General features: G+C 56.2%; 6 protein-coding genes across 6 annotated transcripts; 3 read left to right on the top strand and 3 right to left on the bottom strand.

The window, feature by feature from the left end:
- Nucleotides 1–584: 584 nt before the first annotated feature.
- On the top strand, nt 585–2,530 carry BKA78DRAFT_333048 (major facilitator superfamily domain-containing protein; the record flags this gene model as incomplete). The annotated part of the gene is made up of 4 exons (XM_066890039.1): nt 585–728; nt 830–908; nt 968–1,027; nt 1,089–2,530. 4 exons carry the CDS (start codon nt 585–587, stop codon nt 2,528–2,530), a joined length of 1,725 nt encoding a protein of 574 aa, XP_066741329.1.
- A 99-nt stretch (nt 2,531–2,629) lies between these two features.
- On the top strand, nt 2,630–3,193 carry BKA78DRAFT_322164 (uncharacterized protein). The gene has a single exon (XM_066889099.1). The coding sequence runs from the start codon at nt 2,647–2,649 to the stop codon at nt 2,857–2,859; it is 213 nt and encodes a 70-aa protein (XP_066741328.1). The 5' UTR covers nt 2,630–2,646; the 3' UTR covers nt 2,860–3,193.
- On the bottom strand, nt 3,174–4,071 carry BKA78DRAFT_322163 (uncharacterized protein). The gene has a single exon (XM_066889098.1). It carries the CDS (start codon nt 3,996–3,998, stop codon nt 3,534–3,536), a length of 465 nt encoding a protein of 154 aa, XP_066741327.1. The 5' UTR covers nt 3,999–4,071; the 3' UTR covers nt 3,174–3,533.
- Nucleotides 4,072–7,260: 3,189 nt separating this feature from the next.
- BKA78DRAFT_298387 (GWT1-domain-containing protein) lies at nt 7,261–8,948 on the top strand (the record flags this gene model as incomplete). The annotated part of the gene is made up of 2 exons (XM_066886906.1): nt 7,261–7,353; nt 7,407–8,948. The coding sequence occupies 2 exons, from the start codon at nt 7,261–7,263 to the stop codon at nt 8,946–8,948; spliced, it is 1,635 nt and encodes a 544-aa protein (XP_066741326.1).
- A 758-nt stretch (nt 8,949–9,706) lies between these two features.
- Nucleotides 9,707–14,732, bottom strand: BKA78DRAFT_355558 (uncharacterized protein; the record flags this gene model as incomplete). Its single annotated transcript, XM_066891916.1, has 7 exons — nt 9,707–11,427; nt 11,474–12,318; nt 12,368–12,712; nt 12,762–13,421; nt 13,470–14,136; nt 14,188–14,333; nt 14,557–14,732. 7 exons carry the CDS (start codon nt 14,730–14,732, stop codon nt 9,707–9,709), a joined length of 4,560 nt encoding a protein of 1,519 aa, XP_066741325.1.
- Nucleotides 14,733–16,217: 1,485 nt separating this feature from the next.
- Nucleotides 16,218–18,093, bottom strand: BKA78DRAFT_322154 (CTLH/CRA C-terminal to lish motif domain-containing protein). The gene is made up of 4 exons (XM_066889097.1): nt 17,785–18,093; nt 17,606–17,733; nt 16,772–17,551; nt 16,218–16,724 (listed from the first exon to the last, which is right to left on the bottom strand). Exons 1-4 carry the CDS (start codon nt 17,903–17,905, stop codon nt 16,506–16,508), a joined length of 1,248 nt encoding a protein of 415 aa, XP_066741324.1. The 5' UTR covers nt 17,906–18,093; the 3' UTR covers nt 16,218–16,505.
- Between the last annotated feature and the right edge of the window lie 26 nt (nt 18,094–18,119).

Raw genomic sequence — 18,119 nt, 5'->3', positions numbered from 1 at the left:
CCCCAAGCCTCTGTGCCGCCCGCGTATATCAAATCGGAGCTGCCTGCCTGCCCTCGCTGCTGTCTGTTTCCCTACCTACTCCCCTCCTTCCTCTCTCATCTCTACCTCTTCCACATTTTCTCTTGTCTCGTCGTTTATCCTCCCTTTCGCCAAATCTCGCCGACTTCTTTCTCGTTGCTTCTGTCGAGTCGATTGGCCACCCTGTCTGCATACACTACTACACGGGCTCGGCACCGATTGGCAAGCAGCGCCTTGCAAGCCGCTTCGAAAACAACCGACCATAGAGTCTTGGGATATTTTTTTCGAACTTCAAACTTGTTCATTTTGTCAAACAAAATTTCTGACATTGACAACTGTAAAGTCTACTGCGTACGTCCTATTACCGCTGCCGCTGTCTGTCAAAAACTTGCCGTCGCCTACCTAGTCCATCGTTCTACTCGGCCGCTAATGCTCTATGCAGGCACCTGATCAACACGCAAGCGAGCACCATTCAGAAAAACGGAGGTTCTGCCGGAAAACGATTGCGGCACCCCTTCCCTTGATCGAACCAGCCAAGAGACAGAACGAAGGCGGCTACTGCAAGCATGGCAGAAGAGTTGGGGCGGTCGGGGTGGTGGGCGGCCGTCAGGCAGACGGTCCTGCAGCAGCACGAGAGACCGCCGTGGCTGCTGCGGTATAGGTCCAGCTCGGCCTTCATCTGCGCAAGTGTTGCAATGGCGGTGTTTACGGTATGTCTTGCTGCCAGTTCGCACTATGTTTTCGACTGCTTTGAGATCCTTATTTGCCATGCATCCGTCACGTGAGGGACGCCGTTGCTGATGTACTCCAGGACATCTTTCTCTACGCTGTCATCGTCCCCGTCATGCCATACGCCTTGACTGGGCGGGTTGGCATCAGTCAAGATTCACGTAAGCGGCACGCGGTTGGAAAAGGGGTTTGCAAAATCCAATCGCTGACCACCTCGCAGTCCAGCATTGGAACTCTCTTCTCATTGCCGTGTATGGCGCCGCTCTTATTGCCGCCTCGCGTAAGCCTGTTCCCATCCAACCCCATCCAGTGGGTTTCGTCGACTGACTTTGGTGATGTAGCGGTTTGTGGGTGGCTCGCAGACTACTCGAGCAGTCGGCGCCTACCTCTCCTCCTCGGCCTCCTAGCGCTCGCTGGCGCCACCGTCATGATAAACGTCGGTCGAACCATAGGCATCTTCATCGCCGGGCGCGTGCTGCAGGGCCTCTCGGCAGCCGTGGTGTGGGTGGTGGGCCTTGCCCTGATTGTGGACACGGTTGGCCAAACCGACGCCGGCCAGGCCATGGGCTACGTGAGCATAGCAATGAGCCTAGGAATTCTGATCGCGCCGCTCCTCGGCGGCGTCGTCTACAACCAAGCCGGCTACAATGCCGTCTTCGCCATGACGTACGCCATCATCGGGTTGGACATTGTGCTCCGCCTGGTCTTGGTCGAGAAGAAGGTGGCGAGGAGGTGGGAGTCGCAGAGCTCTGGCGAGATTGCCGACCTCTCGGTCGCTGAGAAGGGTGGATACGGGGCAACGAGCGCAGCGGCACCGATTGAGACGACGGTGGAGCCAGAGGATGACGAAAAGAAGGACTCGGTTTCGTTCGCTGGCCCGTCCAGGCCGGAGACCTCGTGTCCAGACGCGGAAAAGACAGTCGCTGGCAGCAGCACACGGCCACAATCAGCGACACCGGATGCACACGAGACGAACAACGGCGCCGGTGGAGCTGCCTTGACGCCTCAACGCACCACGGCAGCAGCATCATCACTGCGCGCCACCTCGACACGCATCGGCCGCAAACTCCCACCCACCATCACACTCCTCTCGTCGCCGCGTCTCGTGACGGCGCTCTTCGCCGCACTAACCATGTCCATCATCTTCGGCGCACTCGACGCCGTGGTGCCGCTCTACACGCGCGAAACATTCAACTTCAGCTCCACAGGCGCCGGCCTCATCTTCCTCCCCATCGTCGTCCCCTCGTTCCTAGCCCCCGTCTTCGGCTACCTCGCCGACCGCACGTCCCCCCGCTATCCCGCAACGGCGGGCTTCATCGCCGCCGCCCCCGTCATGGCCTGCATGCGCTACGTCGACCACGACTCCCTCCAGCAAAAAGTCCTCCTCTGCGCGCTGCTCGCCCTGCTGGGCCTCGCCCTCGCCGCCCTCTCGCCCGTCGTCATGGCCGAAATCAGCTACGTGGTCGACGCGCGCGAGCGCGCCAATCCAGGCGTCTTCGGGCCCAAGGGCGCGTACGCGCAGGCGTACGGGCTGTTCAACGTCGGCTGGGCGGGCGGCGCCCTCGTCGGCCCCATCTGGGCCGGCGACGTCAAGACCGACGCCGGCTGGGGCACTGTCTGGTGGAGTTTGGCTGTGCTGAGCGCCTTTGCTGCCGCCCCTGTTGCTGTCTGGTGTGGCGGCACGCTGGGCGAGGAGAGGGCGAGGAAGCTGGAGGAGAGGAGGTCGAGGGAGGAGGCGGAGAGGTTGGAGCGTCAGGGGCAGGGTGGTGTGGGGCAGGGGTAAGTCCCTGGCCAACGCTGCGTGGACGTGGGACGAGGCGGTGGTCCCGATTTGCATCTTTGTTGCATTTTGGGGTTTCGAATATTTGATATAATGTTGGCATGGCATGGTATGGCAAGATGGCGCATGTGCGCAGGTGGAACATATGCATGCTTTCTCCTCCCTCTCTCTCTCTCTCTCTCTCTCGGTCCTTCAACAAACGCATGGCACATAGACATCAACTCGGCTCCACAAACATGACGACTCTCCAATCTAGATCCCTCGTAAAATCTTCACACGCAAGATTTTGCCTGTCTTTCGTAGGTTTTGGGCAATCATCAACGAGGGAATGACGGCTGTTTGACTGGCCAGACTAGCATTCTTCTTCAAATGTGCAGGAGCGCCTCCATCACCATCAAGTAAGGTAACGCTGTCTTTGGTAGTATGAGGAGGGTGGCGGAGTGAGGAGGAGCAACTCGGCGTGCCCGAAGTGGAAAATCGCGATGGAGGACTTTCTCTGCCTGCACCATCATGCGAAGATCATGCCAAGGAGGGCGTTGCTTTGAGACGTTCTTGAAGTCCGATGCCAAAACTTGATCACTTCCATCAAATGAATGTCACCAAGGTTACATTCGTCCAGTGGGTTCTTTTCGAAACTATCATCTCGGTAGAATTATCAAGTCCCAGTAATCAGAAGACAGGATCTCTAGAATCCCTTCTCTGACCAACGACTCAAATGCTGCTCAACTCTGTCGGCTAGTCTCCCTACCCTCCAAGCAATTCTCCCAGTAACTACAAACCCGATCAAGCATACATGAATATCCCCCAGCTTTGCCCGCTACCTTTTCCCCGCAAACCCACTTGCAAACGCCACTCGATGTATATCATTCTCCCAAACCTTGACTAACGTGTCGATCGCATATTCCGAGCCACGACAGAGTCTTGTGTTGTGGACGTGACTTTCGAGTAGAGGCGGTCCGCAGAGACGTAATTGCGGTGCGCAGGATCGAGTCTAAAGCACAACAGGTCAGTCCGCCACTTGCGTCATGGGAGTCTTGGGGGTGCGCCGACCAGAACGACTGAGAGTTGCGGCACTCGCAGCCGTGGTCGTGGCACCTCCGTCGCCTCCAATCATCCTGATGATGGTAGTAAGACTCTCAAGCATCAATTCCTGATGCATGGCAGCCTCTCGAGCAGCCTGCTCGGCTTTCTCCTTGGCAATGTTTGCCTGCTTCATGCAATCAATAGCCGTGAGCAAGGCAGTGGCAGCAGACAGCAGCTGTCCCTTTCTGGTATAGTTCGTCTCCACCTGAGCAGAATCGGCGAACTCCATAGCAATGTCGGCGGCTTTTATCATTTCAGAGCGTCCAGGGGTCTTTTCGGGTTCGGGTCGGCTTTCAGGAAGCGTCTTTTCTGGCAGATGGGACGTCCTGCGATTGTGTCTCAAGTTCGACATGCGCTTCTTCGAGTGAGTCGTGACAGTGTCAGGCATCTCAGGTGCAGGGCTACTTCCAGGTGCGACCGAACCGCGCTTCAGGTCCGTGCTCTTCTTGTGAAAAAGGCCTCGGAGGCCAGTAGCCAGCTTGTTCCTAGTCGTGGACTTGTGCTTGGTCACAGAGATAGTGGGGGTCTCAGGACCGATGGAATCGTCGTCCATGGTCTTGGCGAGCGGGAGAGTTGAAGGAGTGGCGCTGACCCCACGAGTAAGGCCTTGCGGAGGCTTTTTGTGGGATAGGTGACGAGTCGAATCCTTGGCTGGTACAGGAGGCCGGAAAGACGCTGTCGAGGGAAGGGAGCGGCGACGAGTAGCATTCTCGCTATGTTGAGTTGTGGGCACGCGTGGAGCTTTGGTGTTCACCGAAGGGCGGCTGGATACACTGCTGCGGCGAGCGTTCTTTTCAGTTGGTTGAACTGCAGGGACCTGAGGAGGCTTCGTGATGCTCGAACGAGCACTGGGAATCGAGGCGCGCTTCTTGCCAGAGAACCTCTTTACCAGACCAGTGCCGTTACCCTCAAGCTGCGCGAGCGCCAAGCTGTGGTCTTCAAGCTTTGATGCCGTATCTTTTGGCTCGTCGTCGTCGACACGGGCGGGAACCGAGACTGTCAAATGCTCAGTAAAGATTGAAGACTCACGGAGGCGAAGGCCTCTATGAGGAACGCTACCCTTGCGAGATGGAGCGCGAGTAGGTATCGGCGGCCTGGGGCCCTGGTGACTTGCCAGCATGGCCGCGTCTGCTTCTCCAACATCATTAGCTCATGTCGTTAATTTTCGCCCAAGTCGAATCCGAGGAGCTGAATGCTCCCTGTAGACACAACTCGGTGGAGGATTACCTGAATCGCCTTCACCCACGGACTCAGCACTGTAAGCTTGATGTCTAGCCGACTCTCTGTAAGTCGGGCGGCGTTGTGGTCCACATCTCATGAGGGTGTTTGCTCCCGGTGCATCATCCATGCACACCGTATCTTCGTCCTTGATGGTGGACAGGGAGAAATCGACAGTAGGTGTGGTCGGAACTTCAGGGGGAGTGGCTACGTGGGCCACAGTCGGGCTCGAGGAGGACGGAGACTTTGCTGCGACAGGGATGGCGCTCTTTTTGCGAGTCGAATCGTGCAGCTGAAGCGCGGCTGGGACAGGCTTCATGCGGGGCTTCCGGTTCTCACGACGAGCAGTTCCTACATAGCGAGGAATGGAGCCATTTGGCGACTTGCCTGTGAATTTTGCCTTTTGGTGCTGCTCTGAACTCGTGTGACGCGGAGGGATATCAACCAACTTTGCTTTGGGTTGCGGAAAGCTCTTCACTGTGCTATCAGACTCTGAGGTGGTCGGACGCCTTTCATCGGAAGCAGTCGGCTCGGTAGCCAAGTGGTGCTATTCTCAAGTCAGCACATGTGGATATTTGAGGTGCTTATGGGTCATATACTATGCCGTCTTCCAATTCGTTGATCTGATGCTTGGTGCGCTCTTCGGACGGAGGCTCAGAGTGACCACCAGGTGTCAAGAGCTTGATGGTCATACGATCATGGTCCTTGTCTGCATCCGTCTCGCCACCGGTCTCATTGTTGTCGACGGAGTGAAGCTGGGCAAAAGTTTCCAGTGCGTGTGGAGTCGCGGGCTGCGACGGGTAGAGGACGGGCCATTCTTTCTCATTGGGCGTGCCGATTGAGACACGAAGCGGGCGCTCCGTAGCATCGATGAGGGTACGGCTCTGTTTTGGGGGACTCATGGTGATTAGCTGAGCAGCTGGCAATCCTGGAAGGGGCTTGTCTGGTGGAGATACGGGCGTAGTGTCGCGCGAGCGCGCCTGCCAGTTTGTCAATCAAAGAGTGTGATTCAGAAGACTTTGTTGCTTACCGTGGGCGGAGTGTCTTCGCGAGTGTTCTGGCGCTCGGCCTTTCCATCTGCTGAATGGTCGTCTTCATCGAGACGACGGCGGTCGCCACGCTTTCCGCCAAACGACAAGGCCAGCAGCGCGTGAGGGGTGGGCGCACGTTTGTGTGCCTTGTTGGTTGGGGTGATGCTGCGGGTGGATGAAGATGTGGTGCCAGCCATGAAGTGAGGTTTGTCGCCTTCCATGTCAGCAGCAGGGAGCTTGTCGTCTGGCTTACGCAGATTCTCCTGGCGCCGGGGATGTGGAGCAATGGGAAAAGGAATGGATGAGCGACCAGGCTTTTGAGCCCTTGTACGCTCGATCAGTGGGCCAGGCATGCTGGCGGGCGACGAGGGAGTGTCAGGTATGATGGATGGAGACGGTTAACTGGATGAGAAACAAGGAGAGGCGGCGGCAGCCAGGAGGAATCAGAACGCAAAGAGAAGAGGCGCGAATGAATGACTGGGACACAAAGTCGAGGATGCGGCTTGTTGTGGGAGATGCGGCGGAGCCGAAAGTTGTTGGTTGGTGGGTGGGCGTTCGAGGTGGGCGGAGCGGCGAAGTCGACTCGACAGGTGCCATCGACCGCTCCTGCCATCCACGACCTCTACCTGGGCCACATCATCGGATCGCGCTCCGGGCCGCCAGATCAAGGCAATCATGCATTCACCAAGGACTTTGTTTCCAGGGTTTGGGAAAGCCTGTCACCTGCAGTTTGTAACGACAAAGCGGCTAAAAAATGGCGTATGGCGAATGAACTATTCCGCCTCGATTGGTGCTGCATGAGGTGCTGTAGTAGGACGACATGGCGTCCATTTTTGCAATGCTACACTGACCACATCGTCTAGCCCAGAGGGCCAGGCTGACGTGAAATACAGAATAATCATTCCCCTACTGAATCTAACAGCTGCTCTTATGCAAATTTTCCTAAAACACCTATCACCCATTTGTTGTTGGATTTTATTCCAAGGGAGCCGAATGATGCTATCTATCCGGCATCATGGAGTTGTGAGCAGGAAGCTCCAGCAGTGACGATGGCTAATGTTCGGAGTGGGGCAGGCAACTTTCTCGAGAGTCCTCAGTCTGATGGCTTTATTAGTCCATTAAAGAACAATGAAATGCAGTAATGGGTGTATTATCGAGACCATACGCAGGTGACAGAGAAGGCAAGAAGTCCCATCGGAATATCTCTGTTCCGGCTGACAATCGGCGGAGAGCGGGAGATCGGCGGACTAGTATTCTTCGTTTCTGCCTGAAGATTCAGGAAGATGCCAGCTTCCAGCTCCACCAAAGTCCACCGCGCCCGTTTCTTCGCGCGTCATCCAAACATCAAACCATGGAATTACTGCGCTGACACCCTCTTTTTCTTCCCTATCCAATCCCACCATGGTCTACGATAAGGCTGCCAAGGAGGCCTTCGTCTCCAATTTGACCGGAGGCACCGTGTGGGAGATCAACACCGTAACACTCGTTGCGCCAGTGCGTATAGCTTCATCCAAGTAGCTGTTTTCCTCCACTGACTTGTTTTACAGGCCGCTGTCCTTCTATGGTCAGTTCTCCAGTCGCGCCAAAGCTTCTTCACTCCCTACACCCTCGCCGCAGCCGTTACCGACGTCCTGTTAAATTGCATTGCAATCCTTCTTGCTACAACTCTTTACTCGGATTCGCCGTGGCTGTTGAACGCCCTTCTCATATCGCATGCAGTCTTTGTATCGTTTGCGTCAGCTCCGCCCAATACCCATAGCCACGCTCGAGTTCCGTCGTCCTCGAGGGCAGAGGCCAACACAGCCGCCAAAGATCCCCTACCTCTAAAGCCGTTCGTTACAGCGTGGCGGGGCGCAATGCTGGTCATAACATGCGTGGCCATTCTGGCCGTGGACTTTCAGATATTTCCAAGGCGTTTCGCCAAAGTGGAGAACTGGGGAACGTCATTGATGGACCTGGGCGTCGGTTCCTTCGTCTTCTCCGCTGGTGTCGTCTCCGCGAGGGCTATCCTCAAACAGCAGGCCAGTCGTAGCTCTACACCGCTGGGTAGGCGGCTGTACACATCATTCCGGCACTCGCTGCCACTTCTCGTCCTCGGTCTCATCCGTCTGTATAGCGTCAAGGGCCTGGACTATGCCGAACACGTCACCGAGTACGGCGTGCACTGGAACTTTTTCTTCACGCTTGGCTTCTTGCCCCCCTTCGTGGCACTCTTTGAGTCGGCATTTTCCATTCTCCCCTCGTACGCGGCTCTCTCCCTCATTCTGGGACTAGCATATGAGATTGCGCTCGATTTTACAGAGTTGACTGCTCTCATCATCGCGGCTCCGCGGAAGAACCTGTTCCTCCAAAACCGCGAGGGCATCTTCTCCTTTCTGGGCTACCTGGCCATCTTCCTTGCCGGCCGCTCCACTGGCATGTACATATTACCAAGGACTTTGTCCCCCTCGAGCACCGCTACCAACGCAGCCAGCTCCTCGAGCAGTAGCAGCCGTCCAGCACGGCGTCCCTCGGCCGTCCGTCTCACCAAAGACTCCCTCCACGAACTCATCGCCGAACTGCGCAACCACCGCTTCAATCCCTTCCGTCTCCGCCTCTCCAACCTTCCACACACGCAAACCCTCCTCTCCCACCCGCTCCCTCGTCTCCTCCTCTGGACCGCCGCTTGGACAACCCTCTACGCCCTCAGCACCGCCTACTCCGGCCTGAACCTGCGCCCCTCGCGCCGCCTCGCCAACCTGCCCTACTACCTATGGGTGGCGGCCTTTAACAGCGGCCAACTGGCACTCTTCTGCGCCATCGAAACGCTCGTGTTCCCCCAGCTTTACGGCGACAACGGCGCCAAGTTGAGCGCAGACCAGGAGCGCCGCCGCGCCCGCGACGCCACCAGCCGCGTGCTGTGGGCCTTCAACCGCAACGGGCTCGCCGTCTTTCTGCTCGCCAACCTGCTGACCGGCCTCGTCAACCTGGCCCTGCCGACCCTGCAGATGGCCGAGCTGCCCGCCGCGGCGGTGCTGGTGGCGTATGTCGCCGTGTTGAGCGGTGTGGCGTTGGCGTTGGATGCGTGGGACGTGTCGATTAAACTGTAGGCGTGAGAATGAACGATCGTCTCACATTTTTTGATGAGGCTGAACAGCAAACTTTATGTCCTTTTTTGCCCATATCACAGGTCGCATCTGTCGAGCATGGAGCATGGTAGTAGAGGCATCCTACTGTACATAGATGCAAAAAATGAGCAGCATGCTTGGAGCCAATTATTCAATCAGTCTACCCAGTATAGGAGAAGCCACTCAACTCATGGCTCACGATCTGAATCCATGACAAAACTCCGTCATCCTTTCAATGTCTCCTCCTCTGTCCAACGAAGCGATTGATTTTCTTGCCGGTCACCAGGTCCACCACATCTACCGCCTCTCTGTCTTCTCGCCCGTCTACCAACAGTAGCTACGTGAGGGAGGCCAGTTCACGATCCTTGCTACCTCCAAGCACAACTATTACAGACCACATACTATTCATAAGACGCGGAATACGTCACACCGCAAACCAACCAATCAAACAAGCAAGGAAAAAAAAAAAAAAGGGAGATGGATTGTAGTCTAAAGAAATAGTGTCTCTCGAAAAGGGGGTATCGCATCTTGTGTGTGTGTGTGCATTGCCCGAGTAACCCACCCGCCTACCCGCCGCTCCAACCAAGCGTTTGTCCTTGTCCGTCACGCCGTATGTAGAACCCCTATCGCCGCAACCACCGTCTACCAAATTGATGGCCAAAAGACCAAAATTCCGGCAGGTCAAGCATGAATCAAGGACCTCCTAATGGCTGACCTCACGCCCGCCTCTCCCCAGCTGCCTACACGTCTCTATACTCACCACCCGTCCATTTGCCCTGCTCGACGCTGCTGCGACTCGCACCATCGTCACCGGCAGCAGATCCAGCACCGCTAACACTACCAATGCCGCTGTCTTCTCCCGCAGCAGCAGCAGCAGCGGCCCCACCAGCCTCTGACGAACCACCGCTTGCACCACCGCCGTTGCCCAGCCTCTGCCGCCTCCACTCGTCCTCGGCCAAGCTTTGCTTCTTGACGTACTCGAGCACAATGTCCTCCTCCTCCTCATTCCGGCGGCGCTGCTCCTCCATCTGGCGGTTCTCCTGCTCCGACGCCGCGATGGCGCGGCGGAGCTCTGCGTCTTCGTCTGCGTCGTCGGTGGCGTTGTTAATAGCTCCTGATGCTGTTGGTGCTGCTCCCGTGTCCGGTTCGCCGCCATCGAGAACGGCGACGTTGCTGCTGTCATCGTGCGCGAGCGAAGGCGGCGACGTGTCGTGAGCAACCCGCGACATGGCCGGTGTGTACGTAGGCCCGGATTCGGTCGAGGCGAAGTCGTCGTCCGAATCGTCCGGCCAGATGGAGGACGACGCGCCGGAGGTGGCATGATGGGCGGTGTCGGTTGCAGAGATACCGCCGCTCGCGCCGCCGCCGCCGAGACCAGCTGCAAACGAGTACGAGGGCGGTGCCGTGGAGGGCAAGTCAGACAGCTCCCGGCGAGTCTGGTTATCGATTTGCGTTTGCAGCGGCGGCAGCGTCTGGATGTGCGGGAGCGGCCCGTTGCTGCTGTCGCCGGTGGCTGTCGTGGAAGCGTTTTGCGTTGTCTCGAAATGGGCAGCCGAGTCGGCGCGGCCCTTGCCATTGCCATTACCGGACCAGGTGTTTTCTTGCAGACTCCGTCGAAGAGCCTCTTCCATCTCACGCTTGTGCGTCGCGTCGTCGGCGCTGCCCTCGACACCAACTTCCTGCAATTGTTGGCGCTGGCGCTCGGCAACTTCTCTTACCTCCTGCGCTGCGAGACTGGCCTCGAGCGCGCGCCGCAGCTCTTCCTCTTCGTTCGCGTCGTCAGGGCGACGGACGCGCCGTTCGACTTCGCCTTCCGCCAAACTGGCGCGGATGGCACGTTCCACGAGCTCGTCCTCTTCAGGGTTACCAGAGGAGGTTTCGGCGACAGACTGGCGGATCGCCTCGGCGAGAGCGTCTTCGTCCCACTCGTCTTCACCTAGCTCATCAGCGGCAGGGCCGACACGCGGGGAGCTGGGCGGCATAGTCGCGGCGTGGGCTGGGGGTCCTCTTGGCACTTTCTGCGATGTTGACGAGAGGGAACCCTGGGAGTCGTTGTTCCATGGCGCAGCGGTCAGAGGAGATCGAGGAGTGCTCGTCATCGCACGGGAGCTTTCGCCGTTCGTCTCGGCACGATCAAAGGTAGATAATGGTGTAGTGGAGCGCCGGAAGAGATTCGTAAGGCGCTGGGAGTGATCATGCGCCTTGGCTTTGCGCTTCTGGTTGACGCTCTGCAAAATTTCCTTCTCACGCTCGCTGAAGTTTTTCTTCTTGTGGGCATGGGAGGAGACAAATCGGAACGTTCCAACGATGTAGGCACGTTCATCGGCTGTCGAGTTGTTGTAGTCCTCCCAGCCCTGGGCGATGCGGGCGGCAATAATATAGTTTTGAACGCTTGAACCCGAGTGTTTGCGTGCCTCCATGTAGATGCCCTTCATGGTGTAGGCAGGAAGCGCAAAGGCAGCTAGCACTTGTTAGACATTGAAAAGGTATTGACAAGTCAAACTTACCAGCTTGTGGTTTCATGGCAATACCGACCATGCCTTTACCGATTCCCTTGACGAAACCGCCAACGCCGTCCTCCTTGGCTCCCTTGTAGGGCTCCGTGACCAGACCTGTAAAGCCTTCGTACAAGCCCTGGCCGAATTCCCTCCCTGCAACCTTCAGACCACTTGAGAAACCAGTGACCTTTTCAACCTTGCGAGGTTCATCCCCATACAGCCTCGGAATGTTGTGGAAACCCTTTGACAGGCCCATCATGACCTCCATCGGCACCTTCATGCCAGCCTCGGCAATGCGACCAACACTCCGGCCAGTCTGCACAGCAGAGTCGACAGTGAATTGACAGTCGGAGGTCCTGGTTCTCGGGTCCGAAGCACTGCTGCCTGCGCTGATAGACTCGCCCCTCTCAGTTTGCGCTTGGAATGCAGAGTGGTCTACGAGCGCCTGAAGGCCATGGCGGACAGATTTCTTCTTCTTCTTCTCCGGATCCGCGCCTTTGCTGCTGGTGTAGACGGAGCTGGTATCATCGTTCTCGTCGGTGATGGAAATTTGGGGCGTTTCAATGCTAGCGATGCTCGAGTCTGACATTTTTGAGGACGCAGACAATGACCTTCGATGGCTGCCACCTTCGGCGAGAAGTTCCCGATGAGGTCTTTGCTCAGACGATGTTGAATGCGATGGTTTGCGGGAGTGAGACCGGCTTTTACTACCGCAACTGGAAGACTTCATGTGGGTAAGAGGCATATCGGCGACGCCCATCATGACGCTCGAAATTGTGCTTGTCACAGCTCCAGCAATACCAGTGACGGGATCCCACGGTCCAGATTCAGGGTCAAACTCATTAGGACGGTATCTAAAGCATGTATTAGCCAAATAGAGACATGAAAGCAGAGCTCGCTTACAGCTTTAGATCCGCAAAAGTGATGACACCTTCGTTCGCCAGGACGACGGCAGCCAGAGCGCTCAGTCTGACTTGCGTCTTTCTCAATCGCCATACCGCTACTCGGTTGGGAAGTATCGAGCACCTCAAGGACTCAACGTCGAGATGCTGGTGGAATCTTGAGGCGCCGACATCACAACCCCTTTCTCGGCTGATTTTGGCGGCCAGCTCTTCGGCTCGATCTTTTGAGCTCGGTTTGAGTGCTTCCTGAATGGACTCGGCCAGTTTGTCCGCGGTAAGGTGCTTGTAAGGCACAGGCAATGGTCCGGCACCAGCTTTGGCTACCATGGCACCCCAGAATGGTTGACTGAATAGTTAGCATGGTATAAGAAGCCCAAGACAGAGGATTTGCTTACTCCCCAAAGAACGGAACCACGACGGTTGGTTTTCCGCAGGCGATTCCTGCAGCAGTAGTGCCAGCGCCTCCGTGGTGAACTACACAAGACACCCGTTTGAACAGCCAGTCGTGAGGAACATTGCCAAGCATGAACACCCCTTCAGGAATCCCCAACTCATCGGCACCCAAGCCGCCCCAGCCCTTGCTGACGAGTGCTCTGATTCCGAGCTTCTTGATTGCCTCAAAGATCATGGTCGTCATAGCATTGGGATCGTCAACCACAATGCTTCCGAACCCAATGTACACCGGTGGTGGGCCAGCATCGAGGAACGCGGCCAGGTCTGGATCAGGAGTGTAGTTGGATGCTAGAGATAGGAAGAAGAATCCAGCAACGGAGATGTGGTGTCCCCAGTCTTTAGGCTTTGGGATCAACGCTGGTGACCAACAATACGTGTACGGTACGCGTAAACGAGCCAACAGCCCCATTGCGGAAAAGGTGCTCAGATACTCCAAGTTTAGCGTTCGCGTTCGGAATTTGTTGATGATGTCGCCCAACCCCTGCCAAGTCAAGATGTCAACCAGATTGTATGACATGTAGTTCGCGACTCCGGTCTCAGCATTTGACCGTTGGATATTTGCCAAGGGATGAGGAAATGCTTGCGTTGGTGACCATGGCATCCTAGGTGGAAAGTCAGTTGAGTGATGAGAAATTGAGTTTGTTTCTTACGTGAACATCATATGCAGTGGGATTCCAAGCTTCTCCGCACAATGCACATGGGCGAAACTGGGCGGGTTTGCAATGATGGCATCCGCAACAAATGGCTTTCCTGTGCCAGTTGAGACACCTGGATCATTGCCTCCACTGTTCACCCATGCTTCTGTTGCATCAACGGCATCTGGACCAAAGCCATCACCGACCTCGATGCATGACCTCCAACAGCCATCGATGATTTCAGCGATACCCTTGCGCCTCTTGCCAACGTCTCCATTCTTCAGCGTCTCCATGCCGGGCATGAGGCCTGGATTCTTCACCATAAAGGCCATGAGCTCGGCAGGGTCACCGCCAATGCTGAAGAATTCCAGGCCATTTTCCTCGACAAAGCCCTTGAACACAGGATGTGTCGCCAACCGGACTCTGTGATGATATATGTCCTTGAGCACTTTTCCCAAGGCGACAAAAGGCTGCACATCTCCTCTAGATCCGACTACATGTATGACGACGTTCATCGGAGGCGGAGGATTCCTCCCGTATCCTCCCGCAAGCATAGGTGGGATGTACGGCGGAGGTGAAGGCTCATTGGCGGCGAGAGCGGCTTGATTTCGAAGTGCGGGGACCAGCAGATTCGACAGCCGCCGGTTTCTCTGGTCGATGCGGATGTTAACACGTCCATCGTCTGCAGTCTGGATTAGCCCAATGGCCTGTTATGAGTGTCCACAGTGCCCACCGGCGACAGTTGCTTGTGTCCCCCAGTCTTCTTCCTCGTTTGAAATGGTTCCAAGAGTCTCGCTGTACGGCGGCGGTGGTTCTTCTCCGGCTGGTGCTGCTCTAGAGCTTGAGGATTCGCGCTGAGGACCTTCTCGTTCGCTGGAACTGAAAATGGTGAGCTTCGGGGATTTTGGTAGACACAGTGGGCCTCAAAAGAAATGTCAACTGAGAGGCGGGGCGCTCGAATGCTCCATGTGATTATCTTCTCGGACTTGGTCGTTTGGAGGTTCGGATATTCGACTACCTCCCACATGCTCCAATTTGCGAACAATGTTTTGGAGTTGACATGTCTTCCGCGACCCATCGTGCAAATGTCCGAATTACTCACGTTGTAGATCTGGCGCCGTTTCCGCGCGCGAGCGATTCCCTTGCTTCCGACGCGCCAGCGGCATCTGGTTCCGACTCTGCCGCGGCCATAGCCTCTTGCGCTTGCGTGTACGGATTGGGCATTGGCAGTTGTTCGTGAGAGGGGCCTCCAAGCGCGAGCGGAGATTCGGAAGCCATGGCGAAGAGGGCGGGAGGGAGGAAGAGAGATTAGGTTCATGAAATACGGGGAGCCGGTCAGGTTTAGGTAGTTGGAGGAGAAGAGCAGCAGCGATTTGATTGCTGACTCGAGTGCAAGCTCGAAGCACCACACATGGAGAGGCGCAAGCTTGCTCGCATTGGTGGGCTACACGTGGCGGTGCACCGGAGGCGTTGCGATATGCCGCTCAGCGTTTGCCGTCAACAAAGCAAAGACCAATAGCGCGCTGGAGTAGGCCGCATGTGATGAGATAGCCTTGCTGTTCAGCCTGTTCGACCGCGTCTTGAGAGGGCGGGAGTGCTAAGGAATAGAAACAGGATGGATTTCCTTGGGCTCAGGACATGGCGAGTGAGCAAGACGTCATATCCTGGAGGGGAACGTCGTGGCAGTGCTCCGTGCGAGCGGAACGCGTCCCCACTGGCACGCGAACTAAAACCTCAAGTCGCCTCAAGCCTCTCCCTATTCTCACAGTGCTGATTTTGGCCATCATGTCGCTATCTTCGCCCGCAATTCGTCCCGCCTGCTCAATTATCCACCGGGTCTGCGCCCAGCAATCCGAGATGTTGCGAATACGAGACGTGCAGGAGCGCGCTCTAACACCACTGGGTTGCCTAGGCCTGGAGGACGGGCTGAGTGCTTCGGCGATTCGTTTCAAGCGTCGAATCCGTCGGCAGATAGTGCCTGGTTTGTTTATCAACATCATGTTTGGCTCACGCGCTCCGATTTTCCGATTTTGCGGCCGATCCTACGACGCAGCCTGGACGCTACCACATGAATGTGGGCTTCAAGGAACAGCTCAACGTGTAGACTGAACGTAGAAGAGTAGACATAGGGCGAGGATATGCTCTACGAAGCCGACGGGCGTACACACATCCACCAAGGCCACAGTGCTCATCCTCCAGGTCCCGCTCAAGGCGAAAGCATGAATGAAAAGCGTTGAAGCGCCACTTGTGCAGCAGCAGCCATCAAAAATTGCGACGTATGCGTCCCCGAAGAGAAGCAACACAAGGTGAGCCAGCGGTGTGCAATGCCGGTCGTCCTCATGGCGGATCTGAAGCTTGATCTCAGATAGGCACATCAAGGTAAGTTTAAAGAGAAGAAAAGAAGAGGAAAAGGAGCGGAGCGACGCAGGCGTAGAGGCTCCTTAAGTACCTCACAGTATGGACCGTGCACAAGCGAGCAGCCGAAACGGACCTGGGAGCCGCAGGTAGGTCCTCGGTGGCTCGTGGTGAGTCCTGGAGGGAGGTAGAAGGTGGTGGTGAGTTGGAGCAAGAGGCGGCACCACGAGGGTGGAGGGACTTGCCTTAACGCTCCGATAGGAAACGAGAGATGAAGAACACCATAGAAGCATCCACAGGACGAAGGTAGTGCGAGGATTGCCTCGAACCGCCAGCAGGAAACTGGAAACGCAGAACAAGATAGAAGCAAGGGATACGGCTGGAGCGTGGAGATGAAAAGAGTAGACATAATCACGAATTCATCTGGCATAACACTTGAAATTCACCAAACCGCTTCCAAGGATTAAAGAATTGGTGATCTATGCGGCAATCAAACCGCATACACAGGCTGATAGCGTCCACGCTTCCGCCGCGTTCAGAATCCGATCCAAACAAGAACGCCAGCCCTGAAAACTGAAGAAGACGCCACCATCCCAAGACTTGGTTGCGCCCGAAACACCGTGCATGCAGGACGAGAGACGAAAAGAAAGTTGAAATAAAAGAAAGTCCTTTTCCAAAAGAGGACGCCAAACAAACTCACAACAGCACCTCCTTTGCATCCCGCGGGTGACTTTCGCCAGGGCAGTAGGGACACTTGAAGCGTGCGCCCTTGCTGATGCGGTCCAAAGACTCTTTGGCGATGACGTGACCGCAAGGCATCATCATGGGAGGATTCTGGTCTGTGCCTTGCTCTTTGGAGACGGGGCACACGAAAATGGAGTGGAATTGGTAAGAAGGTGGGAGCGGAATTTCGACCTGGGCTTGTTAGCACGACCTCGAAGACATTGAAGAAGAAGGCTTACAGGAAGCTCGTTCTGTGTCGTCCATTCCGTCCTCTTCTCCTTCATGATGGTTTGGAGCTTTAGCAAGGTGGGTAGTGCAATAGCACCTGCAGTAGCGGCAATGTACAAAGGCGAGTCTGCAGAGAGGCCAAGTAGAGAGCAGAATTCTCTTGTGAAAGAATTGGCAACCTCCTCAAAGGCACTCTCATTGTAAAAAGTGCGTTTGTACGGCGATTCGCCCATGTTCTGCCAAAACGCCATGGCTCCAACAAGCTGCTGGATTTCCTTGGCGTATCGGTTTTGAAAAGCTCCAAATTCGCTTCTCGCGTACGCCCAAGCTCTCAGCGGACCTTCCTCTGGCGACGTGACAGATCCATCGTGGTCGTGTCCCATGAAGAGACAGACGTATCGTAGCCGGCAGAGCTCGAATTCGAGGTTGCTGCCTCGCGCCTCGAGTTGGGCACTGTGCTGTCTGCTCCACGCAATCGCCGGTATCAAGTTTTGTTGTTGTTTCAACTCATGCAGAATGTGGTACATATCCGCAAACTGCTGTTGTAGAGCTCCGCTATCGATCGACCCGTTGGTAAAGGCCTTTTCCCATTGTTCGCTTCCAGGCGGCTTGGGCGTGCCGGCCGTCGGCTCGGGATGCGGAGGATGTGTCCTTGCTTCTTCGATAAAGGTGGAGGCGACGCCAAACTGGCCTTCGCGGAGGAGGTGCATCGCAATCGCGCGGTTGACAAGGGAAGGGTGCGAGGACAGGGCGTCATTCTCGGCGGCGGGGAGAGGCTTATCTTTGAATTTCTGTACCAAGTCAGACAAGTTTGCGCCAAAGCAACCAACTCGGGCGCCACGCACCTTATCGAGGGCTTTGCCATATTTTCCGAGGGCTTGATGAACTTCCTTGAGATCTTCGTTGATCTTGTCAAAGGACTGCTTGGCCGGCGTCTGCAGCTTGGCCATTTGCATTTGCGCCGACGTTGGATCTGGCTTGACGTCAACCTCACATCGTGGAGCGGGAGCGCGCGCGTGGTTACCGGCAGCAATGGCAGCCCTCGTCTTGTTGAGCAGGTCGATGGTCTTTTGGACATCGTTGATGCTCTTGCTGAGATTGCCCTTCCTCTCGAGCTTGTCGTGCTCGGCCTTGAGCGAGTCCATGGCGGCGGGAGTGGCGGCGGAGGGAATGTGGGTGTCGAGGGAAGTCTAAAGTGGGAAAGATAGGTCAAGACGAGTAACAGCAGCAGTGGCACTAAGACTTGCCATGCTCAGCGCCCAACATGAACATAGTGGTGGAGTGGGAGGGAGGTCGGCTGAGTCGCGACGGGAGCTTGTGACCGAGCGGACTCCGTGACGTTGGCCGCGGGGATGCGGG

This window comes from Phyllosticta capitalensis (assembly GCF_038381095.1).
Source record: "Phyllosticta capitalensis strain CBS 128856 chromosome Unknown BKA78scaffold_9, whole genome shotgun sequence".
NCBI classification, from domain to species: Eukaryota; Fungi; Ascomycota; class Dothideomycetes; order Botryosphaeriales; family Phyllostictaceae; genus Phyllosticta; species Phyllosticta capitalensis.
Note: the sequence above shows the minus strand (reverse complement) of the source record. Positions and strands in the feature narration are given on the sequence as shown.